The sequence below is a fragment of the Leptodactylus fuscus genome, chromosome 1 (assembly GCF_031893055.1).
Source record: "Leptodactylus fuscus isolate aLepFus1 chromosome 1, aLepFus1.hap2, whole genome shotgun sequence".
Classification (NCBI taxonomy): Eukaryota; Metazoa; Chordata; class Amphibia; order Anura; family Leptodactylidae; genus Leptodactylus; species Leptodactylus fuscus.
The window spans coordinates 56,619,082-56,640,944 of NC_134265.1; the positions used below are offsets into that span (position 1 = coordinate 56,619,082).

Sequence of the window (21,863 nt, forward strand, 5' to 3'; positions counted from 1 at the left end):
CTAATGCGGCCCAGACTATTGGCCCGCTTACGGGAGCATGAAAATCACGGTTGTTTGTACAGGCCCATAGAAAAGACACTGACCCCCACCACAGTCTTCTGCAACTGGTCTTAGTATTTTTGATAGAGCTTTAGTATTTTTAAGTCATAAATGTAGCCAGATATTACTTTAAACTATTTTTGACAAAATATTGTAAAGTCTATACAGAGAATTTTTACAGAATTTCTGGTCATTCAGGATTATCTATGGTATATCACTTCAAAATCTTACAAAATTACAAAAACACCATGAAAAATGCTTGAAAGTGGCTAAGAAAACATTGACATGAAGTTTTATAGGTAGTCCAAAGTTTGAAGTATAGGGGTCATTTTTTACAAAGTTATAATTTAGCGACTTACATGAATACAATAATATTTAAAAAATGTTCCATTTTTAGAATCTTTTGTTTGATATTACATGTACTGAGAAAAACAGAACCATGCAAAAAATATTTGGTCATATTTGTATTTCTGACACAAAAAAAAGCAATTTAATTTTTTATATAAATCTTATATATAACAGTCAACCAAATGTGATGAAACCCGTTTACCAACAGAACACAACTGACTAGGTCAGAGAAGGGGCGGGCAAATAGATCAAGGGTGTGAAACGCTGGGTCAAATCACATGACCAGGGGGTCAGTACAAGACCAGAACCCCCCGGGTCCATCATCGAGAGTCAGAGAGATCAGTTAAACTCCCCGCACAACCCCTTTAAATCAAACTGCGTTTCTGTTTCTCTAATGGAACGGAAAAGTGGCGAACACAACAATGATGTGAACCTAGTCTTAAAGCATAACTAAACTTTCAAACATCTTTTGATCTTCTGACAGCATTTGTGTCATTAAACAATATTGTAATATACTTTATTAACACATTTTGGCTCCTTTCTGTGAAATCTTGCACTTCTTTATTGTTTCCCTTGTTGTACCCTGCTTTTCCCTAGTAGTGGGTAGGTGGGTCTTGTGTAATGCAGCAAAGGCAAGGCTGAAGTTGTACACATCAACATTTGACAAGATACTCAGCTATCATATGACACCTAATTCACTATTCTTGCTATAGCATTTTTAGAGGAACCATCAGTCAAAAACATAGTCGGAGCAGGTATATTTATATTCAGCTACAGCTGCTTCCAATATTTGTTTTCAACCGATATCTCAGGAATATAATCTGAGGATCTTATCTTTCATATGACACCAAATGCACCGTTCTACGTTCCATACTGCCACAGACATAACTTTATAAAGTTACATCCCCTTCCTCAGTTTCCCTGCATTACAAGAGCCATAAACCTTTACTTTACAGTGAGCAGCAAGGAGTGTACAGGCCCCAGCTCTTAATAGCAATGGTAATAGCAAATGCTGCCAGAAACCAGTTGTTCAAAAGTTTAGTTACGCTTTAAACAGTAGTCGATATCTACAGCATTTGTGTCAAAGAAATCAGGACAACAATCAACTACATGAACAGATCGGTCCTGGTGCCCACCATCATTTACAAAGGTAGTTCTGTAAACCCGACTGCCCTCACCCTATTCATGTCACAGTGGCATGAGAAAGGATGACGTATATACTTGTGTCACCACTGGATCTGGAAGTTCTTGAGATTATTACAGGACCTAGCTATTTGTATACCAGTGGTCAGACTTTTATAACATCTGACTTGTCTTCAGGTAATGCAGTAAGATGCACAAAATTCAGAAATAACAGGACCAAGCAGGTGACCGATGATCAGATTGTTATGTGACGGATATAAATCTCTATTAATACTTCTGTTTCCAAAACTCCACGTATGAGACAGGTCTTTGCCAGGCACCATTGCAGTCAATATGCAGCCATATTAGCTGTTTCTTTCACAGAATTCAAGTGTGGCTTGTGCATTTCAACAGTGATGGACATGGCACAGCACAAGTGATTTTCTTCCTTGATGAAACAGGTCTATACACCACGGGTGTCATCATGAAACCAATGAGTTTGGCTGTGTATGAATACATCCAGGACAACAATGTAAGGAGTCATGAATGAACAAGTCACACTCCACACAGAAGACGCAGTGACATACTGAGCAAATGTAAACCTGCAAAGGATAAAAACAAAAAGTAAGTAATACAATAGTAAGTAATAGAAATAAGTAATGGCAAACTGCAACATCTAATAGAAATCCTATTAATCTTTGGAATGACTTATGGTGTGCAGCCTTGCAAGAGAGCGGGGCGTAAAAGAATTTACTCACAAGTTATCCCCCTACACTCTATACATACTTTATATCAGTGAGCGGTCAGACACCAAACGGATCTGCAGGTTATCCCCATTCTATGGATAGGGGTTAATTTATTTTGTATGAAAACCCTTTTAGCAATCCTTGTCTCCTACTACAGACAGGGCACCGCAGAGAAGCTCCGGCTCCAGGCAGGTGAATCAGCCAGATACAGGACAGTGAGGAAGAGGAGAGGAAAAAGCTGAGCTCCTGGAATACAAGATTTCTTGAAATATCTCTACATTTTAATTGCAGTATGAGATTAAAAGGAAAAAAGTGTTAACTTAGGGAGGAAGTCCTGGGATATTTTTTGTGCATTTCTAACTTTAAATAAGTAATTTAAAGGGGTTATCCAGAATTAGAAAAACATGGCTGCTTTCCTCTTCTAAGGAAGTGACATCACATTCATTGGTCACATGCCACTGCCACATTACTACTTTGTCAAGTGATCGGGACAGATTTCACAAGGGTCTAGAAAAACCTGTCATATTGGCCATAGAGGCCATTCACAGAACAGCTTTCTTTTTTCTAAATGAGAAATAAAAGCTGTGCTGTGATTGGTTGCTATAGCCAAACACATGCAGTTCTTCTTTCATATCCTTTTGTACATCCCCCTGATTGAACAACTGTACAATCCACATACAATTGTCACTATTCAAGTTAATTAAGATAGGGGCATTGGTGTGAATAGTAATTTTATTCTGCACACTGTCCATGCTGACAACCCAGGGAAATTGGTCACTTTAAATACACAATAAAATGTTTTGTTTTAATAATTTTCTTCTGAAATTTCTACCTGACTGTCATTCAGTACAAGAGACTTACTTGTTGATCCTTCAATTCTCCATCACAGCCCCGACAATACCTTAGGAAAAAGTAAAATACAGTAAGTACTTCTATGTAGTCTGAAAAAAGTATCAAAATTGCAATCCTGAGCTGCACCCGATGGATCAACTGTTTGACGTGGCAGCACCACTTCCCGAGTTCTGCTTTCGCTCCACATGTCATGTGATGTTACATTTCTTGGTCACGTTGCCTAACTGCAGCTCAGTCACCTTTATACAAATGAGCTGATCTGTAATACCAAGAACAGCCACAGTACAAATATACCATGCTGTGCTCGGTACACCAAGTGCTGCAGACTCTTCAAACAGCTGATTGGCCGGAGGCTCTTGTGTTGAACCCCTGTCTATCTTCAACTGATGAAGAATTCTAATGATCCATAGAATAGCACTCCAGAGCTGTGGATTCGGATGAGGAAGGAAGGGGTTGTACAATCAGCAATTCAATAGGTCATAAGTTTAACTAAAACATCTGTCACATGCCGTTTCTGTGCCACCAGGAGACTCACTTCCAACCTATTGTCATTGCAATATAATGTCTTATCTGGATCCATGTGAGTGAAGCCGTGGCACATCCGCTACAGTGACATTTGTCACTTAACTGGTTACTTTTCAAGTATATATCACAAGCATGCTAGAATGATCTGGAATATTTATCTGTACAACACATACAGATACCAGAGTCAATGCAGAGGATTTTGTTAACTACAATTACCTCTCCCCTTCGTATTCTGCGAGAGCAATTTCTTTAAAGGCATCCAAAGGAAACAAATGATGGTAAGACCGAGCCAAGTGAGGAGCAGACACTAAGGTAAGGCCTACAAAAAAATAAAGCAAAAAAAAATCAATAACATTCCACAATGCTGTTGATATGAAGTTGCCAAGTAGAGACTAAACAGAAGACATCAAAGTCATGAAAACAAGTCATAAAATTCAGCTAAATCATTAAAAACAAATAAAATTACTTATAGTCCACAGACTCAAACTTTACCTACCACTTTCTTTGCCTCCTTATTCACTGTGAGCTCTCACTGACTTTAGCCCCATATAGGGATCCCAATATACATTTTTATTCCTATCAGTATGTCTTTGTAAAATGGGAGGAAATCCCCGAAAACACAGGGAGAACATAAAAACTCCTTGCAGATGATGTTTCTGGTGGGATTCGAAACCAAGACTACAGCACTACAAGGCTGCAATGCTAACCACTGAGCCACCGTATTGCCCCTTGATTTTAGGCATTTCTGACTTGAAAATGGTGGATACACAAAGTACAAGACAAAGTTGAAGCTCAAAGAGAGAGTTACATAGCATGGTTTTTACATTAAAGTCAATGGGAAAGCACAAAGACAGAGGGGTTCCCGTATGTGTCCATTACTCCGCTACAGTTAATGTCCATTGCACCATTTACAATGATAGTGTGAACATAGCCTAAGATAGTTGCATTTTTTTGTTTTACCCCCAACATGGCTACCCGTCAGATTTCTGCGATTCACAGACAGCCCCTTTAATACGTACATCTTTTTGCTCCAAGGAACTAAACTCAAATTAATTTATACTATGTCTACCAGTTGCTTTGTTTGAGTTTGTGATTCCCTTAGCTGAAAAAGAAACTACTGGAATATCTACTTACGGCAAACTTTGCATTCCACAGGCAACTCAGAATACTTGGCTTTGCACTGTGGACAGAAATAGCCACCAAGTGTAAGGCCTGGTTCACTGTTACTATCCAGGTGCCTAGAAGAAAAAAAAAACAAAAATGGACATAAAGTAGAGAATTCCACAATCTACTGTAAAGAACAAGACAATCTAGCATTCATCTATACTGATCTAAGCATTCTTAAGTTGTTTCTGAGTCATGAATTGAACCGTCTCCTAAAATAATATAGCTTCTATGATATATTTACACCTACCACTTGTATTATGATCCCTAAAGTAAAATTTTCATGATTTTGAAAAATTACTCCATACATTGCAAGTATAAACGACTGAGAACAATTCCAAGCTAGTAAGTTACTTCTTAGTTTGCTTCATGATGTAGGATATATACTTACGCCATGCTAAATGAGGGCTTTGCATCTTGATCAGCGAGAGAACCCATTGTATGCTGAGGGAAACCTACAATGAATGAGAGGGAGAGAAGTAGGACTACAACCAGAAGTTATTCAGGAAAGCACTGATAACATATTGCTAGGATTGTGATCTCAGTCACTAAGCAGAACGTAGGGACACTGACACTAGAATGGCAGAATGCCACTTTACCTTATAACGGTGCTACTTTTTCAGCTACTGCATGGTTGGCTATTGACTACAATGGGATGATCATGTTGCCTCTAATGAAAGCTAAAGAGAGCTAACCTGAAAACAACACAGCATGGCAACCTATGCAGATTGAACATTGATGATATCCACTAGCAATTGATGATATCCCCTAGCAATATGTTATCAACATCCTAAAGCAACTGTAACAGAACAATAGCATAAACGAATTACAGTTTGCTGGGAGGTTTGATAAGGTTATGTTGCTACCACTAGATAGCGTGCACTTCACCTACTGGTAACAAGTAACCCAGACAAAGATATGTGTGCACAGTAACAAAGAGAGAGAAACTGTAACCAGCGAGTCCCTGTTCACATCAGGTTGCATCTTTCCATCAGATATACACATTAGCGATGAAGGTCAATGTGCACCTCTGTCCAATGCCACTGAATAACATCCATAAAAAACAAATGCCGGCAGGTTATTTTTCTGGATGCCTCTGCATAAAAAGTAAAATTGAATAGACTTTTCTTTACTGTAAAATAAGTTATACTTATGTATATCAGCTCAAGGGAGACCAGAAAGACACATATAGATATGATGAATAGATCTCAATGAAACCACAGCATTTGCTGTAAAGTGCGCTCCATATAATGTACGGGGCCAGATATAAGGTCTATGTATTATGATATGGGCCGATAACTATATAATGAGTTTTTACCCCCCACCCCCCCAAAAAAAAAAAAAAAAAAAAAAAAATTAATGTCACTGGTATAGTAGTACTTAGTAAGAGAGGAATTACTGGGCACATACCCATGCGTATAAGGGAGCACTCAGAGCTGTTACTTGCTGGAGGAGGAGTGACGTGGTGCATCAGAAGTTCTTTATAGTGGCTCTCATCCAAAATAACATGATAAACTCCTGTTAAAGAAACCATAAAAGACTGTGTAAAACAGAAGGTTCAACACAACATTACCCACAAACTATTCATAAAGAATGTACATATTACTGCAAATCATAAGAAGGCGACATTGTCTATAATGGAGGATTTATCTCACACTTAAAAGGGGTTGGACACTTTCAGACCAACCTTGAGAGACAAATGTTATTGTTTGTATAATAAACAGTTGTACAACTTTCCATTAAACTTTCTGTATCAATTCCTCAGGGGTTTCTAGATCTTTGCTTGTTGCCATTCATTCTGCTTAATTACGGTGAATTAAAAAAAAATCAGTCCACGGTCATGTGATGTACAGACCATGGTCATGTGATGTACAGACCATGGTCATGTGATGTACAGACCATGGTCATGTGATGTACAGACCATGGTCATGTGATGTACAGACCATGGTCATGTGATGAGCACACAGGTGAACAGCTGATTACCAGGCAGGTGTCTGATTACTGTGCTGTGACTGTAACGATCAGTGCACCTGTGTATATCACATGACCATGGACTGATTTTTTGATCTAGAAAACTGAGGAATTGCTACAGAAATTATATTGGAAAATTGTACAACTTTTTGTTATACAAACAATAACATTTGTCTTTCAATATTGGTCTGAGATTGGACAACCCCCTTTATGAATAGTCTGCTACGATTTTTATATGTATAACATATTCTTCACTAGTGCATAAGATACAAAGCAACGGGGTCTGCAAGAGACTTAACAAAGAAGTTTAACAAGTAAAAAACAAAAAAAAATTAAAAACCTGAAAAATCAACTTTTGCCCAGGAATTCAAGTTGCTTGCCACCCTCAGTTATACATAGATGTCACAGGTGTTCTTTCACCAGTGGCCATTGTCACAGGCTGCCCATGTACAAGCGCCCATGTACAAGCACAAAATATCTTTTTTGGGGCACATGTGCAGATATCAATTCACAGTTTGTGATGACCAGCTTTTAGACAACCCCCCCCCCCCAAAAAAAAAAAAAAAAAAAAAAAAAAGAAAAAACAGCGTATGCTAGTGCAGCCTGTCAAGTGTTTTGCTAGCATATTGCAAGTGTATTAAGCTTGTAAAAAAAGGACCTTGCACCACCTCCACCAATAGCAGTTCTTCGCATCTCTTAGTAGACGGTGAGCCACTGATTTTAGCTTGGTTGGATTTTTTTCTCTAGCCCCAGCCATTCCAGGACAACTGTTGCAGTTAGTTTTGGTGCCCGATATGCTATTTAGGTCTGCACTGTCAGGTCAGCAGCGTCAGCTAGGAGCAGGCAAGGATGTGTGAACCAAATCTCCAATAAGAGGCAGCCATTGTCAAAGCTCAGTATCACACCCCTGCTTGCTCCTGTTTGACACCTCTCTCCTGGCAGTAAAGAGTTTAAAAAGTATATCAGGCACCAAAACTAACACAACTTTTTATGGGCTAAAAAAAACCCAAACATCTGTTCCAGAATCAGTGGAGCAGCACCTATTAAATGATGTGAAGGGTTGGACTTGGCAGAGGTGATGAAAGGTTCTTTTAAATGTGTACAATTTTGTAAGTGTTAGGAGGATCGGTACCCAGTTTATAAGTGTAAGACTAAGTTCACATCTACATCAGGCTGTCGGTCGGTCCTGAAGACCAGAACAACAGACACACCAAGCACTACAATATGGATACATACAAAGCCCAAAGGGCCCCATTGACTGACACATAGGGTGTCTGTTTTAAAACTGAAATTGGTTCATGAAAAAGTTATGTGTGCAAGACATTTTTCGTCTGCCAATTTCTGGCAGACACTGACAGTCTCCTATGTACACATCTGTGAACTCATGTTCTGCCTTTTCTGAACTCTTTCAGTATCTGCATTAAGGGTATGTTCACACAGAGGAAAAGATGGCGGAAACCTCTTCCACCTTGTAAACATTTCACGCAGCTAGTTGCGACGGGCTGCCGATGCAGCATCAGCAATCTGGTGCAGCATCCCACTCCTGTTTAGGCCAGAATGAATGGGCCTAAACAGGAGTGTGTCGCGAGCTGCGGAGGCCGCGGCTGACTCAGCCACAGGATCCGCGGCAAAATGGGTCATGTCACTTTTTTTTTCTACTACTAGCTAGAGGGGAAAAAAAAGCGAGCAGCTCCCACTGAAATCAATGGGTGCCATTTCTGCAGGCAGATTTTGAGGCAGATTCCTCGTCAAAATCCGCCTGCAAAAAAACTCTGTGAACATCCCCTAAGTCCGACAATAAACACTCTATTTAGCAAACTAAACCGTTAAATAATATAAATCTTCTAAACTGTCAAAAAAAGGTAAAACTCAATAAATCATCTCTCACCTCCGGTCTCCCGGGTAAGCACAGTGCAGACACGCACCTCCGCAGAAAGCCCTATAACAGACACCCTGATTTTGCTAGCTTTCAGAGACTGCCAGAGAAAGAAAACATATAAAATGGTCAAATACAGCAGCTTATCCAACAAATTTTACATATAATAAACAATATATACAACAAATATAAGTTTGTTTCTGGCTTACAAATCATTTTCCAATGTTGTGTATAGATAATTATTACTATGACACAACTCACATCATACACATACCTTGATAATATCATATATATTGGATGGATCACATGTTGTCAGACTGCTAAAAATCACCAATATTTCACGACTTGTGTGGCCTGGCATGTGTCTATATAAAGATTTAAGAAATAAAATGAACTAGTAAAAGCTACACAATGGAAAAGAATGCACATGGCCATTATTGTACTAAATAACATGAATTTACAGTCGCACAAATCCAGTTGCTTCCCATATAATTCCAGGGCACTAGGCAATATGGAAAGAAAATTACCTAAGGGTGCATTCACACTGAGTAAACGCTAGCTTATTTTGTAGAGTAAAATGACACTTGTAAATTTTGCTATCCCATTGACTTCAATGACATTTTACAGGCGTATTTTTACAGGTGTATTTTTTACAGGCATATTTTTTACAGGCGTATTTTTACACTTGTAAAAAAAATATCATTGAAGTCAATGGGATAGCAAAATTTACAAGTGTAATTTTACTCTACAAAATAAGCTAGCGTTTACTCAGTGTGAATGCACCCTAAGGGTTTACTCAGATGGCTGTATAAAAATAAAACCACCAGGTCTGCATGTCCGTGGACTAGAATGACCAGGAGAAAACTGTGTACATTACAACAGTCTCCCAGTATTGTGCCTTCCACAATACAGACAAAGTAGTCCACGCAATGATTTTTTCCACACAGACCATGGGTTGGTTAATTATGGCCTGGATACACTCAGTGACAAATCAAATAGCGCACCAAGAAGGAGGTGTTGGAATCATATGAACTTTCTATGTGTGAAAGTAATGACAATATATGTAAGTGGCTACAATATTAGAGAGAAAGGAGAAATTTATTGGAGAAAACTGTACAACTGAAAGGAGGTTCTAGTACCCCCATTGGTCCACCTCTAGCTTGAACACAAGGTCAGAATGGCCTAGATGGTGGGCAATTTGTCAGCTTTCCATCCAGCTTCTCTCAGACCAATCATGCACCCCCCCCCCTTTTTAAAGTCTGTCAACTGGACAAAATTTCTTCAGTCGCAATGCAAAGGTATTTATAGCAATCAATGATCTCTCACCAAGATGTACTCTACCCAAAAGTAGCATCCGAGAGCCTTTTTATAGGGAAGCACGGAAAGCACTTTTTTTTTTAGTATGTTTTGATTTTAGCAGTGAAGTGAACAGATACTTACTTTAGTGTCTGCAGTGCAAGGTTAAGAGAATTATACAGAGAAGGCTCGCCACTGCAGGTCATGTCTACAGCTTTCTTCAATGCTGTTATGTGCTGCCTGGGGTTACCTGGGGGAATGAAAGAAAAAAATTATACATCTTATTGGCAAGAGTAATAAATAAGTCCATGGTAAGAATAAAAATATAATCTTAGAAAAATACATAGGCGTTATCCCACAAAGTACAGCACTCGGCAATCCCATTGAAGTGAATGGGAGCACTGTCCACAACCAGTTACGCCCAAATTCTGCTTGGCTGTGGTCGGACTGAATGTGCAGAATAACCCCTTTAAATGACCAATGCAGAGTTAACTGTTGACATATTCTGCAGCGCTTTACAGATATTGTCAGTGACTGTCCCATAGAGGGCTCACAATCTACATTCCCTATCAGTATGTCTTTGGTGTGTGGGAGGAAACCCATGCAAACATGGGGAGAACATACAACTTCCTTGCAGATGTTGCCCTTGGCAGGATTTGAACCCAGGATTTAGCGCTGCAAGGCTGCAGTGCTAACCACTGAGCCATCGTGCTGCCCTTAAGAATACCTTAATAAGCCGTCAGAAGATCCCTTCAATCACCGCAAATACACCTTTAACAAATGTAACATTAAGCGGTATCTTAATAATTCAAGAGAACTGAACACATGCAGATCTTACCAGCCAGCTCCGTCAGCTTTTCTGCTCTTTTATTTCTTGTGACGAGGAGCCCAATCTAAACAAAATAAAACCAGCAAATAAAACATCCAATGTGGAACGATATCCTTGGGATTCCTGAGCAGTCACTTTCACATGGTTGCCTATGTATGAACCTATGAGACCTCAGGAGGTATTCCATTTTCATAGTAAATGAAGCATTAATAAGAGTCATCCCTATTACTAATAACAAAGTGGGTATGCTCATATAGAGTCTTATGATGTCAATTCCAATGTAGAATACATGTTAGAATTAGGGAAGTAGAGTCCATCATATCTACCTCCTGTTGTCTGATGCTTCATTATCAGTGCTATGAAAAAAAGAGAAACCTCCAGCCCTCCAGCTTTTGTGGGTGCCATGGCCAAGATACTCTGACTTTTCCAAGTATTTGTCTATGTGAACATATCTTAAAGGGGTTCTTGTTTACATTTGTAGCTCAAGATAACTGAAGTGTTTTACCCAATACATTACTTTATCTATCTTGCTGGGCCAGATAGTTTTTCAGTATGACTCTTCAGTGGTTATAGACCACCTTTTTAGTCAAGCTGATGACTCGGACCCTGTTCTCAGCTATCTATATTCTCTTCGCTCTCTGCTAAGTGCTTTCAGTTGCTGTGCCATCATAAGTGTAGAACGGTTCCTTGGTCAGAACCTCAGTTATCTCTGGATGTAAATCCAGAGGTAACAATTTACAACAAGCACCTGAGTGGAAAACCAGGAAGTTAGGAGGAGAAGAGACAGGGGAGTGGGTGAAACTCTGAGATGAGAAAGCCCCTTTAACAAGATACAAGAAGCCACCACACAAAAAAGGTTTTGAAAAGCTATAAAAAAGATGCAAAAGTGACTGTTCTTTTTGGCTCAACCATCCATGACCGTTTCAACGAACAATTTGGAAAATGTTATTACATGAACTGTACCTGGCTTATTGGGTTTTGATCAAAATATTCATCCACAAAATACTCCAGCAACTAAAAAATAAATTAATTAAATGTCAATCACTGGTGAATGTTTATGTACTCCATATTAATCATTTAGCCGAGCACAAGTAATACAGTAATATACATATCATCAACTCTTGAAATACAACATTAGTCCTAACGTAAACCGATGAATAGTTTGACATTCAATTTAGTAACACAATTTAAAGGAAAGCCGAAGTGATCATGGCTGATGCGCATGTTTGCTTTTTAATGTTTTATAAAATTTTTGTTCACAATAGTATTGAACCATAAAGAAAATTGGTCACCATATCTCTTTAAAGGGAATGTGTCGCCAGGAAATGACCTATTGTTTAAATCATGTTTTTAGGTTAAACACATTTTAAAGAATTTTTGCTCATTGTTTTTAGTTTTCCAAATTAATATGTAGATTTATGAAAAAAAGTGTAAAAATTTTGCAATTACAATTTTTACCACTAATTCTAAAAAAATTTGCGCCTTGCTCTTTCCTATAGAAGGACATAGGTAATAAACACAATGGTCTGAAGCAGAAATTGAGTTGTATATAATATCTAGTCTTCCACAAAAGACTATATATCCAGTCAGGTAAACAGAAGAAATATACAATGCAAGTAATGTCACTCTATGGACCCCTGGGTAACTAATAACCTGTGTGAATACATACTTATATAGACAATATAGAAGGTAAACACTTTTTATGAAACTTGCTTACTTTCAATGTGCTAGTAAGTCTGTTGGGTTTCAGGTCTTGATCCTCCATTGTTCTGGATGCATCAATTATCACAAACATGTGACGCATCTGGTAAGAAATTGTGCCTTATTATATACGTACTGTGGATAACAAAGGGTTTATAGTGTAAATGCTTGGAGAGTAAGTCTGCAGTTTCCGCTTACCATTCCCAAGCGAACTTGTCCATGATGTTCAAACACTCTGTAAAAGCAAACAGAAACTAAATATTCTTCATATAAAATCCTGAATATAACACCAAATAAAGTGAATACAGCACTAATATGCACGTACCCACTCCTCTTTAAGGCTGGGTTCACATTTGCACACGGTGACTATTCGGGGATTCCTCATTCTGCTCGAAAAATGCAGAGAGAAAAGTCCTGCTCTCTGCAATTTTCGGTCGAAAACCCGACATATCACACTTAGTCTATAGGGTATGTGGGGTTCCATAGGTAACTGCTTTTTAAGCGGATTGAGTTTCCACTTTTCAGGTCCCCAAGCAGACCTGAAAAACAGAAACCTCAATGCAGGTGTGAACCTAGCGTAAACCTTGAAAAAGGTAACATAGAGCCATCTGTTCTATAGCTGCATAGCATGCGACTCCTTCGTATCTAGATCTCCTTAAGAAGAATTGGTATCTTAAAAGTGGTGTTACATCAATGTCACCCTGTACTGAACATGTTAGTCATCAGTCATCTTGTCTTTCATAACAGATTCACTTGTCATAACATTACCTTTTCCTTTTATCCTTGAACAGAATCTCATCAATTGTGGCCTTCAGTGATCCGGATTCATCTTCCTTGAGGACCTCCCTTCGTAGACAAAACAAGTACATTATAACAAACTAGAAGGAACATAAAACAAAGCGCAATAAAGTAGGTAAGCTTCTTACCATGTCCTCTCATAGCCACCTTCCCACCGCTTGGTTCTTTCTGGCTCTTCATCCATTTTGATACCAAGGATATATTGGCAACTTCACTAGAAGAATAACATTTCTGCTTTAGTACATTATATTATTATTATTTTTTTTAATAAGGTGCTTAGTAATGAAAATCAGCGCTAGTTACAAGTAAAGGGAGACATGTGATTTATTTGGGTGCAGATTCATGTAACGTGTGAGTTAGTATACTGTATGGTGTCAGTATATTTGCATCCATTCGGTGTATGGTAGACCTTATGAGACCTGTCTCATAACTGAATCAATAGTAAGAAAAAGCTCTCAGCTTGGTCTGAATTGATTCCAGTATTTGCTGGAATACTAATAGTTTTTTAATACCAGTTAAGTAATTTCATATAAAACACATCATAGACATGACTTTTTAAAAAAAAAAAAAAATTAAGAACAATGAGACCTTATGGGAAACCTATGCCGTAGTTTGCATATACAGTGGCACGTTCCATCAGACATGGACATTGGAGAATCTGTCAATCAATGCCATAAAGTGTCATTGCTGCGATTAAAGCAGAGCTGGCAGTATAATAAGCCATCCTAGGAAAGGGTAGTGCAGCTACAGATCCATTCATACTCCCAGTGGCCAAAACAACACAAAAGACATTTTGTATTTAGCTACTAGGAGTGCTGAAAAAATACACCGAATACATAGATTAGGAGTCCAGCGTATTCATGTCTAAAGTGGTCCCTCTGCCCATCAACTGTTTACTGACAAGTTGCTGGTGTGAACCTAAATGGGCAGCTCACTTCTGCCAATGTCAATACCAATCTGGTTTATAAAGGGGAATCTAAAGTGTGTTCCTCCTTCCACCTCCAAGACATCCATTAGAGCAGGGGTAGGCAACCTTCAGCACTCCAGATGTTGTAAAACTACAACTCCCAGCATGCATACTTACTCTGCTGTTCTTGGAACTCCAATGGAAGTAAATGGAACATGATGGGAGTTGTAGTTTCACAGCAGCTGGAGCGCTGAGGGTCCATTCACACGGAGGAAAATGGCGCTTTTATTTGGCGCTGAATTTTCAGCGCTGAAAAAAAAAAGACTCCCATTGACTTCAATGGGTGCCGCTAGCGGAGCCGTTTTCCTCCATATGAATGGGCCGATTGATGATACCTGCATTACAGCATATGGACAGAGGTTGTCCTGATGATGCCCTATGTACATATGGTCCCCAGCTGAGCAGAGGGAGGGGTCTCCTAGGTCCAGCTGTTCTACTACAGAATATGGACAATCCCTTTAATTGATGTGAGCTATCACCTAATGTCAGAGGCTGGTCATATAAGGTGAGCCCGGGAGGATGTAAGCTGTCACACACACACATTGTATATCATTTCTACTGCTGCAGACCACAGAGAGCCTTCATAACCGCACTCCTGGACGAGGACCTAGTACTACATGTATGAACAGTCTCCTACTACACACTCATACCTTCCACACAACACCCGGCGCTGCCGCTCCGCTCCGGTCTCTTCCACGTGTGCGCAACCAAATACAACTCCCCTGGAAACAACAGCGGTGAACAGAAGTTCCGGCCACAGCGCACAGTTTTGTTGACGCTGCAAAACCGTATTATAGAAATAAAGAACTGCTATAGTCTGCGATAGGGGAACGCCTTGGCCTAAGGTTTCCATAGGAGGGAGAGAGAAATGACTCGTATTGGGGAAGCATGGACATGACAAGACAAGTGCACCAGAGACATACACAGATATCACAGGCTGTTCCTATAGTCACATGTAGTAGGGTACCCCATAATGTTTCTATAAAATTGAGGATTTTTTAAAATAGAAATGATATGCAAGTCCCCTCCCCCTGGAACTTTAATAATATGCAGACGGTAGACCTCCCTTTCAGAAAGAGGGACAGAATGTGCGGCGGGCTATGCGCGTGTTGGCAAATTTAGCTCCGCCCACTTTTATGTTGACTCCGCCCAGTCTCATTTCTTATTCATGTGCCCCCACACAGTATAATCCTCCTACAGTCACCCATACATTATATGTCCCTACAATATCATGTTCCCTTCCAACTGCCCCACAGTATTAAAGGGGCTCTATCTGAGAAGAAGAAAGAAGAGGAGGCGTGCAGAAGATGACGTCGGACCGTACACGACCGCCCACCGTGCATCGGTAAGTATGATTAGCATATTCTTTTTTAGGGTATTATTTTAAAATGGGGGGGGGTAGTTTAATATAACACTTACGGTGCCTGAATAGCCTTTTTAAAGTCTATTCACGTATATTTGGGGCTCTATCAGCATGATTTTGGGCTACAGCCGTGTATGTGTTCAACTCAGATCTGCGTCCTCTGGACGCAGATCTGAGTTGAAATCAGGACATACCTCCCTCCAACCGGGACTGCGGGACATGTCACCGGAATCGTGAATGTCCCGCGGAAATCGGGACGGTTGGGTCTCTCCAGCTACTCCCCCTTAACACCCCCTGGTTTAAGTGCTCCCCTTCATCTACCCCCAGTTTCATGTCTCCCTTCCATCTCTCCCCCAGTTTCATGCCCCCCCTCCACCTGCCCCCAGTTTCATGTTCCTCCATCTCTGGCCCCAGTTTCATGCTCCCCCCCCCCCCTTCATCTGTCCCTAGTTTCATGTCCCCCTTCCATCTCTCCCCCAGTTTCATGCCCCCCCTCCATCTGTCCCCAGTTTCATGCCCTTCCATCTCTTGCCCCAGTTTCATGCCCCCCGCTTCATCTGCCCCTAGTTTCATGTGCCCCTTTCATTATGTTCCCCATCAATTTGCCCTCAATGTTTAACATAAAAAACACTGCTACTCACCATTCCTCTCTCCCCCGCTGCTATTTCTGCAGTCTCAGTCACTGAGGATCGGTTCACACTTGCGCCCAGTGCCCGGCGTGTGCATTCCGCCGAGCTTCCGTCTTCAGACCTGGCTAAACTGGTCAGGGAACGGAAACCCGGTGGTCAGTTTTAAAACCCTTTCACTTGAATGGGTTTGTAAAGGTGTACGTCTGTGTGCGCCTTTTGCCTGTCCATGGGGAAACCGTTTTTTTTTAGCCAAACACAAAGTTGGTCATACAGGGCTTTGTGTCCGGCTAAAAAAAAACCAAACATTTTCCCCGCGGACAGGCAGAAGGCGGACACAGACGATTACCTTTACAAACCCATTCAAGTGAATAGGTTTTAAAACTGACTGCCGGGTTTCCGTCCCCTGTCCAGTTTAGCCAGGTCTGAAGACGGAAACCCGGCGGAATGACAAACTGGAGACTGGGCGCAAGTGTGAACCGCCCCTGAGCTGTACGCGCGATGTGAATGACGTAATCACATCGCACCTACATCTTCAGTCGCCGGAGCTCAGCGATGAAGTAGGAGCTGAGCTGTGACAGCTCCTACTTCAATCGCCTGTGTATTCAACTCATCTGTGTCCTACCAGATTTATCATCATTTACAACCCAACGGAGGGTGCATGCTATTTATATAGAGGTGTGTGCCTCGTCTTCAATGTGACGCACCCTCCGGGGTTCTAAAGACTGGCAACACCAGTCTACATAAACGTGTCCTATTATGTTTGGTATACATTATGTGTCTTTCTACGGAAAAGGGCAAAGGTCGTACCAAATATTGACGGAATTTACATTTCTCTTTTCTTCACTTCATTTTGTCACTTGACAAAAATAAACCACTAAGGGTGTGTTCACATGGAGTTTTCTGGTAGCGGATTTTGATGCGGAATCCGCCTCAAAATCCGCTGCCAAAAATGGCTCCCATTGACTTCAATGGGAGCTGCTCGCTTATTTTTTCTGCTAGCGTTTTTTTTACCACTTGCGGAAAAAAGAGGCGACGTGACCTATCTTGCCACGAATTCCCTGGCTGACTCAGCCACAGCGTCTGCGGCACAAGACTAGCTCCTGACTAAGCCCATTCATTTGGGCCTAAACCGGAGCGGGATCGGCATCCTGTGGAATGTTCACATACGGAATGCAAATTCTGCCGTGTGAACGTACCCTTACTGTTTTATTTTTGAAAGCATTCTTACTTTATAACATTTCCCCCCACATCTGCCTAAAACTTTTGCACATCACGATATGACCTCATCGCTTCTATTACATCACTTCATTCTTAGGCAGCCTTGTACTTCACATTCTAGTAATTTTTTTTACTGTGTTACTAGTTGTGTTTGTTGCAAGTACATTATATTGTGACAAAATGGAAGTACAAGGAAGACAATATGCAGACGATATTGAAATGATGGAAGACAACTTCTTCCTATATGATAAAGATGGAGACTGCATCATGGACGATGTAAATAACCATATGGAGGTCAACGAGCAAGAATTTAAATGTGATGTTGAAATGGAAGAGGCCTAATACCAACAAAAAACATTCTAAGGCCGGGTTCACACCTGCGCTCGGTCTCTTCTTTAGCTCTGGTGGGTTTCCGTCTTCTGCCCTGAGAAAATGGACAGTTTCTCAGGGTAGAAGACGGAAACCCGCTGGATTACTAAGGCGGAGACTGGGCGCAGGTGTGAACCCGCCTTGAGGAGGCTCTATGATCAGAAGGGGAAGACAGGGAAGGTAAGAAACATGATGTGCACAATAAACCTGAACGTTTAATATAGAAGATAAAATGGAGGGCAAAACGGGGAAAAAGCAGGGTGAAGAAATGTTAAGGTTGGGTGGGTCACCTGAATCAAACTGTTTTCCCTTTGTGAAGCAGCACCTCCATAGTCACAATATCTTGGTTTTTGTCAATATGTAAATGAGCTCTTTGGCGCCGTAGACTCCAGTGTCTACCACCGCGGGCTCCCACACAATTATTACAGCTGAAACAATGCAACAAAGCCAGTTTTGGCTGTGACCAACTTTAGGTATGCTTTACGGGACAAACATTTGTACAGTCATGGGCAAAAGTTTTGAGAATGATACAAATATTAATTTTTACAAAGTCTACAGCTTCAGTTTTTCTAATGGCAATTTGCATATACTCCAGAATGTTATAAAGAGTGATCAGCTTAACAGCAATTACTTGCAAAGTCAATATTTGCCGAGAAAATGAACTTTATCCCCCAAAACACATTTCAACATCATTGCAGCCCTGCTTTAAAAGGACCAGCTAACATCGTTTCAGTGATTGCTCCATTAACACAGGTGTGGGTGTTGATGAGGACAGGGCTGGAGATCAATCTGTCATGATTAAGTAAGAATGACACCACTGGACACTTTAAAAGGAGGCTGGTGCTTGGCATCATTGTTTCTCTTCTGGTTCCATTGTTGGCAAAAAGGCTCCAGGGCGCCCAAGAAAGACCAGCAAGCGCCAGGACCGTCTCTTAAAAGTGTTTCAGCTGCGGGATCAAGCTACCAGCAGTGCAGAGCTTGCTCAGGAATGGCAGCAGGCAGGTGTGAGTGCATCTGCACGCACTGTGAGGCGGAGACTCTTGGAGCAAGGCCTGGTCTCAAGGAGGGCAGCAAAGAAGCCACTTCTCTCCAGAAAAAACATCAGGGACAGACTGATATTCTGCAAAAGGTACAGGGACTGGACTGCTGAGGACTGGGGTAAAGTCATTTTCTCTGATGAATCCCCTTTTCGATTGGGACATCTGGAAAACAGCTTATTCGGAGAAGACGAGGTGAGCGCTACCACCAGTCTTGTCTCATGCCAACTGTAAAGCATCCTGAAACCATTCATGTGTGGGGTTGCTTCTCAGCCAAGGGAATCGGCTCTCTCACAGTCTTGCCTAAAAACACAGCCATGAATAAAGAATGGCACCAGAATGTCCTCCAAGATCAACTTCTCCCAACCGTCCAAGAGCAGTTTGGTGATCAACAATGCCTTTTCCAGCATGATGGAGCACCTTGCCATAAAGCAAAGGTGATAACTAAATGGCTCAGGGAACAAAACATAGAGATTTTGGGTCCATGGCCTGGAAACTCCCCAGATCTTAATCCCATTGAGAACTTGTGGTTAATCATCAAGAGACGGGTGGACAAACAAAAACCTACAAATTCTGACAAAATGCAAGCATTGATTGTGCAAGAATGGACTGCTATCAGTCAGGATTTGGTCCAGAAGTTGATTGAAAGCATGCCAGGGAGAATTGCAGAGGTCCTGAAGAAGAAGGGTCAACACTGCAAATATTGACTTGCTGCATTAACTCATTCTGTCAACATAAGCTTTTGTTACTCATAATATGATTGCAATTTTATTTCTGTATGTGATAAAAACATCTGACAAACACACATAAAACCAGAGGGCAGCAGATCATGTGAAAATATAAGATTTGTGTCATTCTCAAAACTTTTGGCCATGACTGTAGGTTTTTCCATATGGACAATCGTTCAAAATCCGCCACTTCCACTGTCTAAATCTAATGTGTAAGCCGAGCTTTAATGCAATATCATAAGAACCGCTGGTGCACAGAGAGCATTGTATACTGAATACCATACACTGTTTTATTAACCTTTTAAATATATAAGCCACAACTTAGCTTGTAGCACCTTAAATATAATGCAGTATTTTGGTGGAAGCTGACTTGTACTTTTTCTTCCAGATCTAAAAGCGTCAACCAGTCTACCATCCAAAAAACAACGTGCATTTCTTCTGAGACATCTTCCAACTGTACCAAGCTCTGCTCCCATCAAGCAATGAGAACATGACTTCCATTCAAAAGGATTTGGACAACGGCCCACAAACAGGCTGTCCACCCCGGGATGTCCGCTGTAAACCCCTTACAAGCCATCTGTTGTCTGGTTTCCCCAGGGTTTACAGCGAACATCCTGGATGTGGACAGCAGCAGCAGTGTGAACGCCGCCTTAGGTTGGGTAAAAAATAAATATTTTATGTCCCTATACATTAAATACAGTAATCCCAAATCAAAAGAATTTTTTATTATTATTTATATAGCACCATTAATTCCGTGGTGCTTTACATTTGGGGGTTACATACAGTACACAGAATATACAAGTAGATATAATACTAACAGTGACCGACTGGCACAGCGGGGTAGAGGGCCCTGCCCGCGAGGGCTTACAATCTATGAGGGAAGGGGGAGAGACAGAAGGAGAGGGGGAGACTGTACAGATGGTGGTGTGGTGATAGTGTTATTGGAGGTTGTAGGCCTTCCTGAATAGGTGAGTCTTCAGGGCTTTCTTGAATCCTGTGATTGTGGGGGTCAGTCTTATGTGTCTTGGTAAGGAGGTCCAGAGTATGGGTGATGCATTTTTAATCAATGTCAGGTCACGCGTTAGACGGGACCCGAGGACATCAGTGGAAGAGGAGGTGTGGCTGAAGATGCCGTCGGACCCTGAATGCCCGCCCCCCGTGCATGTTCGGTAAGTTGAACATATTCTGTTTTAAGGCTTTATTTTAAAAGGGGGGGGGGTAGTTTAAAACAACTCTATCGGTGCCTGAATAGCTCTTTAAAAGGCTATTCACGCATATGTGGGGCTCCATCAGCATGATTTTGCTGATAGAGCCCCTTTAAGTACATAGAATGTTGCCGTACCTGTAGTGTATCATTTACATTTCATTTGATACAACTCTTTCTATAAAAATACACTGATGTTCCTTCGACTAATAGATTTTATTCTTGTAAACGTGAACCCAGTAGTTCTGAATTTTCTTTGATAAGTCCAAGATCCCTCACTAGGTCATTCAACTCATCTTGGGAGAACAACTGGGGCTGAGCGCTCGAACCACATTCAAACTCTGGATCTGTTTCACCTTTCTGTCCATCACTTTAGGGAGAATCTGTGCCCAAAGGCATCTCTAACAATACAGAAGGTTGAGGCACATGAATTTCTTCGCTGTGAGGCACTGGACGAATGGCAGATGGAAGGTTTGGGTACAAAATATTCTTTTTGTTCTTGGAATTGTAACCACTAACGTCAGAGCAGCAGAAATAGCAATCATCAAGGTGATCTCTCTGTTCCCTCCAAATCATCGGGATGCCAAATTTGAAAGCTTTCTTCTTTCCTTTTGACCATCTTCTCAAATCTTCAACACAAATATAGCAACTTTGTGAGGTGCCCAAGTCTTGTCTTGATCTCCAAGTCTAATGCCAAAGTAGGTAAAATACACTCTCTTAACAAACTCAGACACGGGCCGCTGGTTTTTTAACAGTAAATTCACGACATATATAGCAAAAGGAATTTGGAGATGTAACACAACCACGAACGGCATGGGATGCTATTTTAAAAATACTGAATGAAAATATAATATAAAGCAGGAACAGACCTTATGCAGTAATGCGTGGTTTTATATAGCCAGGATAAAATAGCGTTTAACCAATCGACTTACAATGATTGGTAAATGAATTAGATGTGTAATTACATTGCGAGATAATGATACGTAAAATAGAGCTTAGCTCTGATTGGCTTAAACGCACTTTTGTCTAAATCTGAGACATGATAGACAAATTTAGAGGTCATTTTCAGTTTCAGCGCACA

At 40.8% G+C, this 21,863-nt stretch overlaps 1 protein-coding gene across 2 annotated transcripts; it reads right to left on the reverse strand.

Annotated features, from left to right (window-relative positions):
- Positions 1 to 526: 526 nt before the first annotated feature.
- LOC142192576 (general transcription factor IIH subunit 2) lies at positions 527 to 14,936 on the reverse strand. 2 transcript variants are annotated; one of them, XM_075262426.1, is made up of 16 exons: positions 14,885 to 14,936; positions 13,396 to 13,481; positions 13,238 to 13,315; positions 12,668 to 12,704; positions 12,486 to 12,572; positions 11,732 to 11,782; positions 10,778 to 10,832; positions 10,084 to 10,189; positions 8,918 to 9,008; positions 8,656 to 8,743; positions 6,207 to 6,314; positions 5,188 to 5,251; positions 4,767 to 4,870; positions 3,849 to 3,951; positions 3,117 to 3,156; positions 527 to 2,111 (listed from the first exon to the last, which is right to left on the reverse strand). In XM_075262426.1, the coding sequence occupies exons 2-16, from the start codon at positions 13,449 to 13,451 to the stop codon at positions 1,992 to 1,994; spliced, it is 1,188 nt and encodes a 395-aa protein (XP_075118527.1). In that variant the 5' UTR covers positions 13,452 to 13,481; positions 14,885 to 14,936; the 3' UTR covers positions 527 to 1,991. The 2 variants fall into 2 exon arrangements, with proteins under 2 accessions (XP_075118527.1, XP_075118528.1); XM_075262427.1 differs by having other exon boundaries at positions 13,396 to 13,476; positions 14,885 to 14,930.
- Between the last annotated feature and the right edge of the window lie 6,927 nt (positions 14,937 to 21,863).

Bases quoted from the DNA above. Each gene is read 5' to 3' on its own strand.
- LOC142192576 (XM_075262426.1), bottom strand. From the start codon at position 13,451: ATGGATGAAGAGCCAGAAAGAACCAAGCGGTGGGAAGGTGGCTATGAG. The intron at 10,833-11,731 runs GTACAGTTCATG...TATTTTGTTTAG, and splicing joins ATCAAAACCCAATAAGCCAG to ATTGGGCTCCTCGTCACAAG. The intron at 2,112-3,116 runs GTAAGTCTCTTG...TATCCTTTGCAG, and splicing joins GAGAATTGAAGGATCAACAA to GTTTACATTTGCTCAGTATG.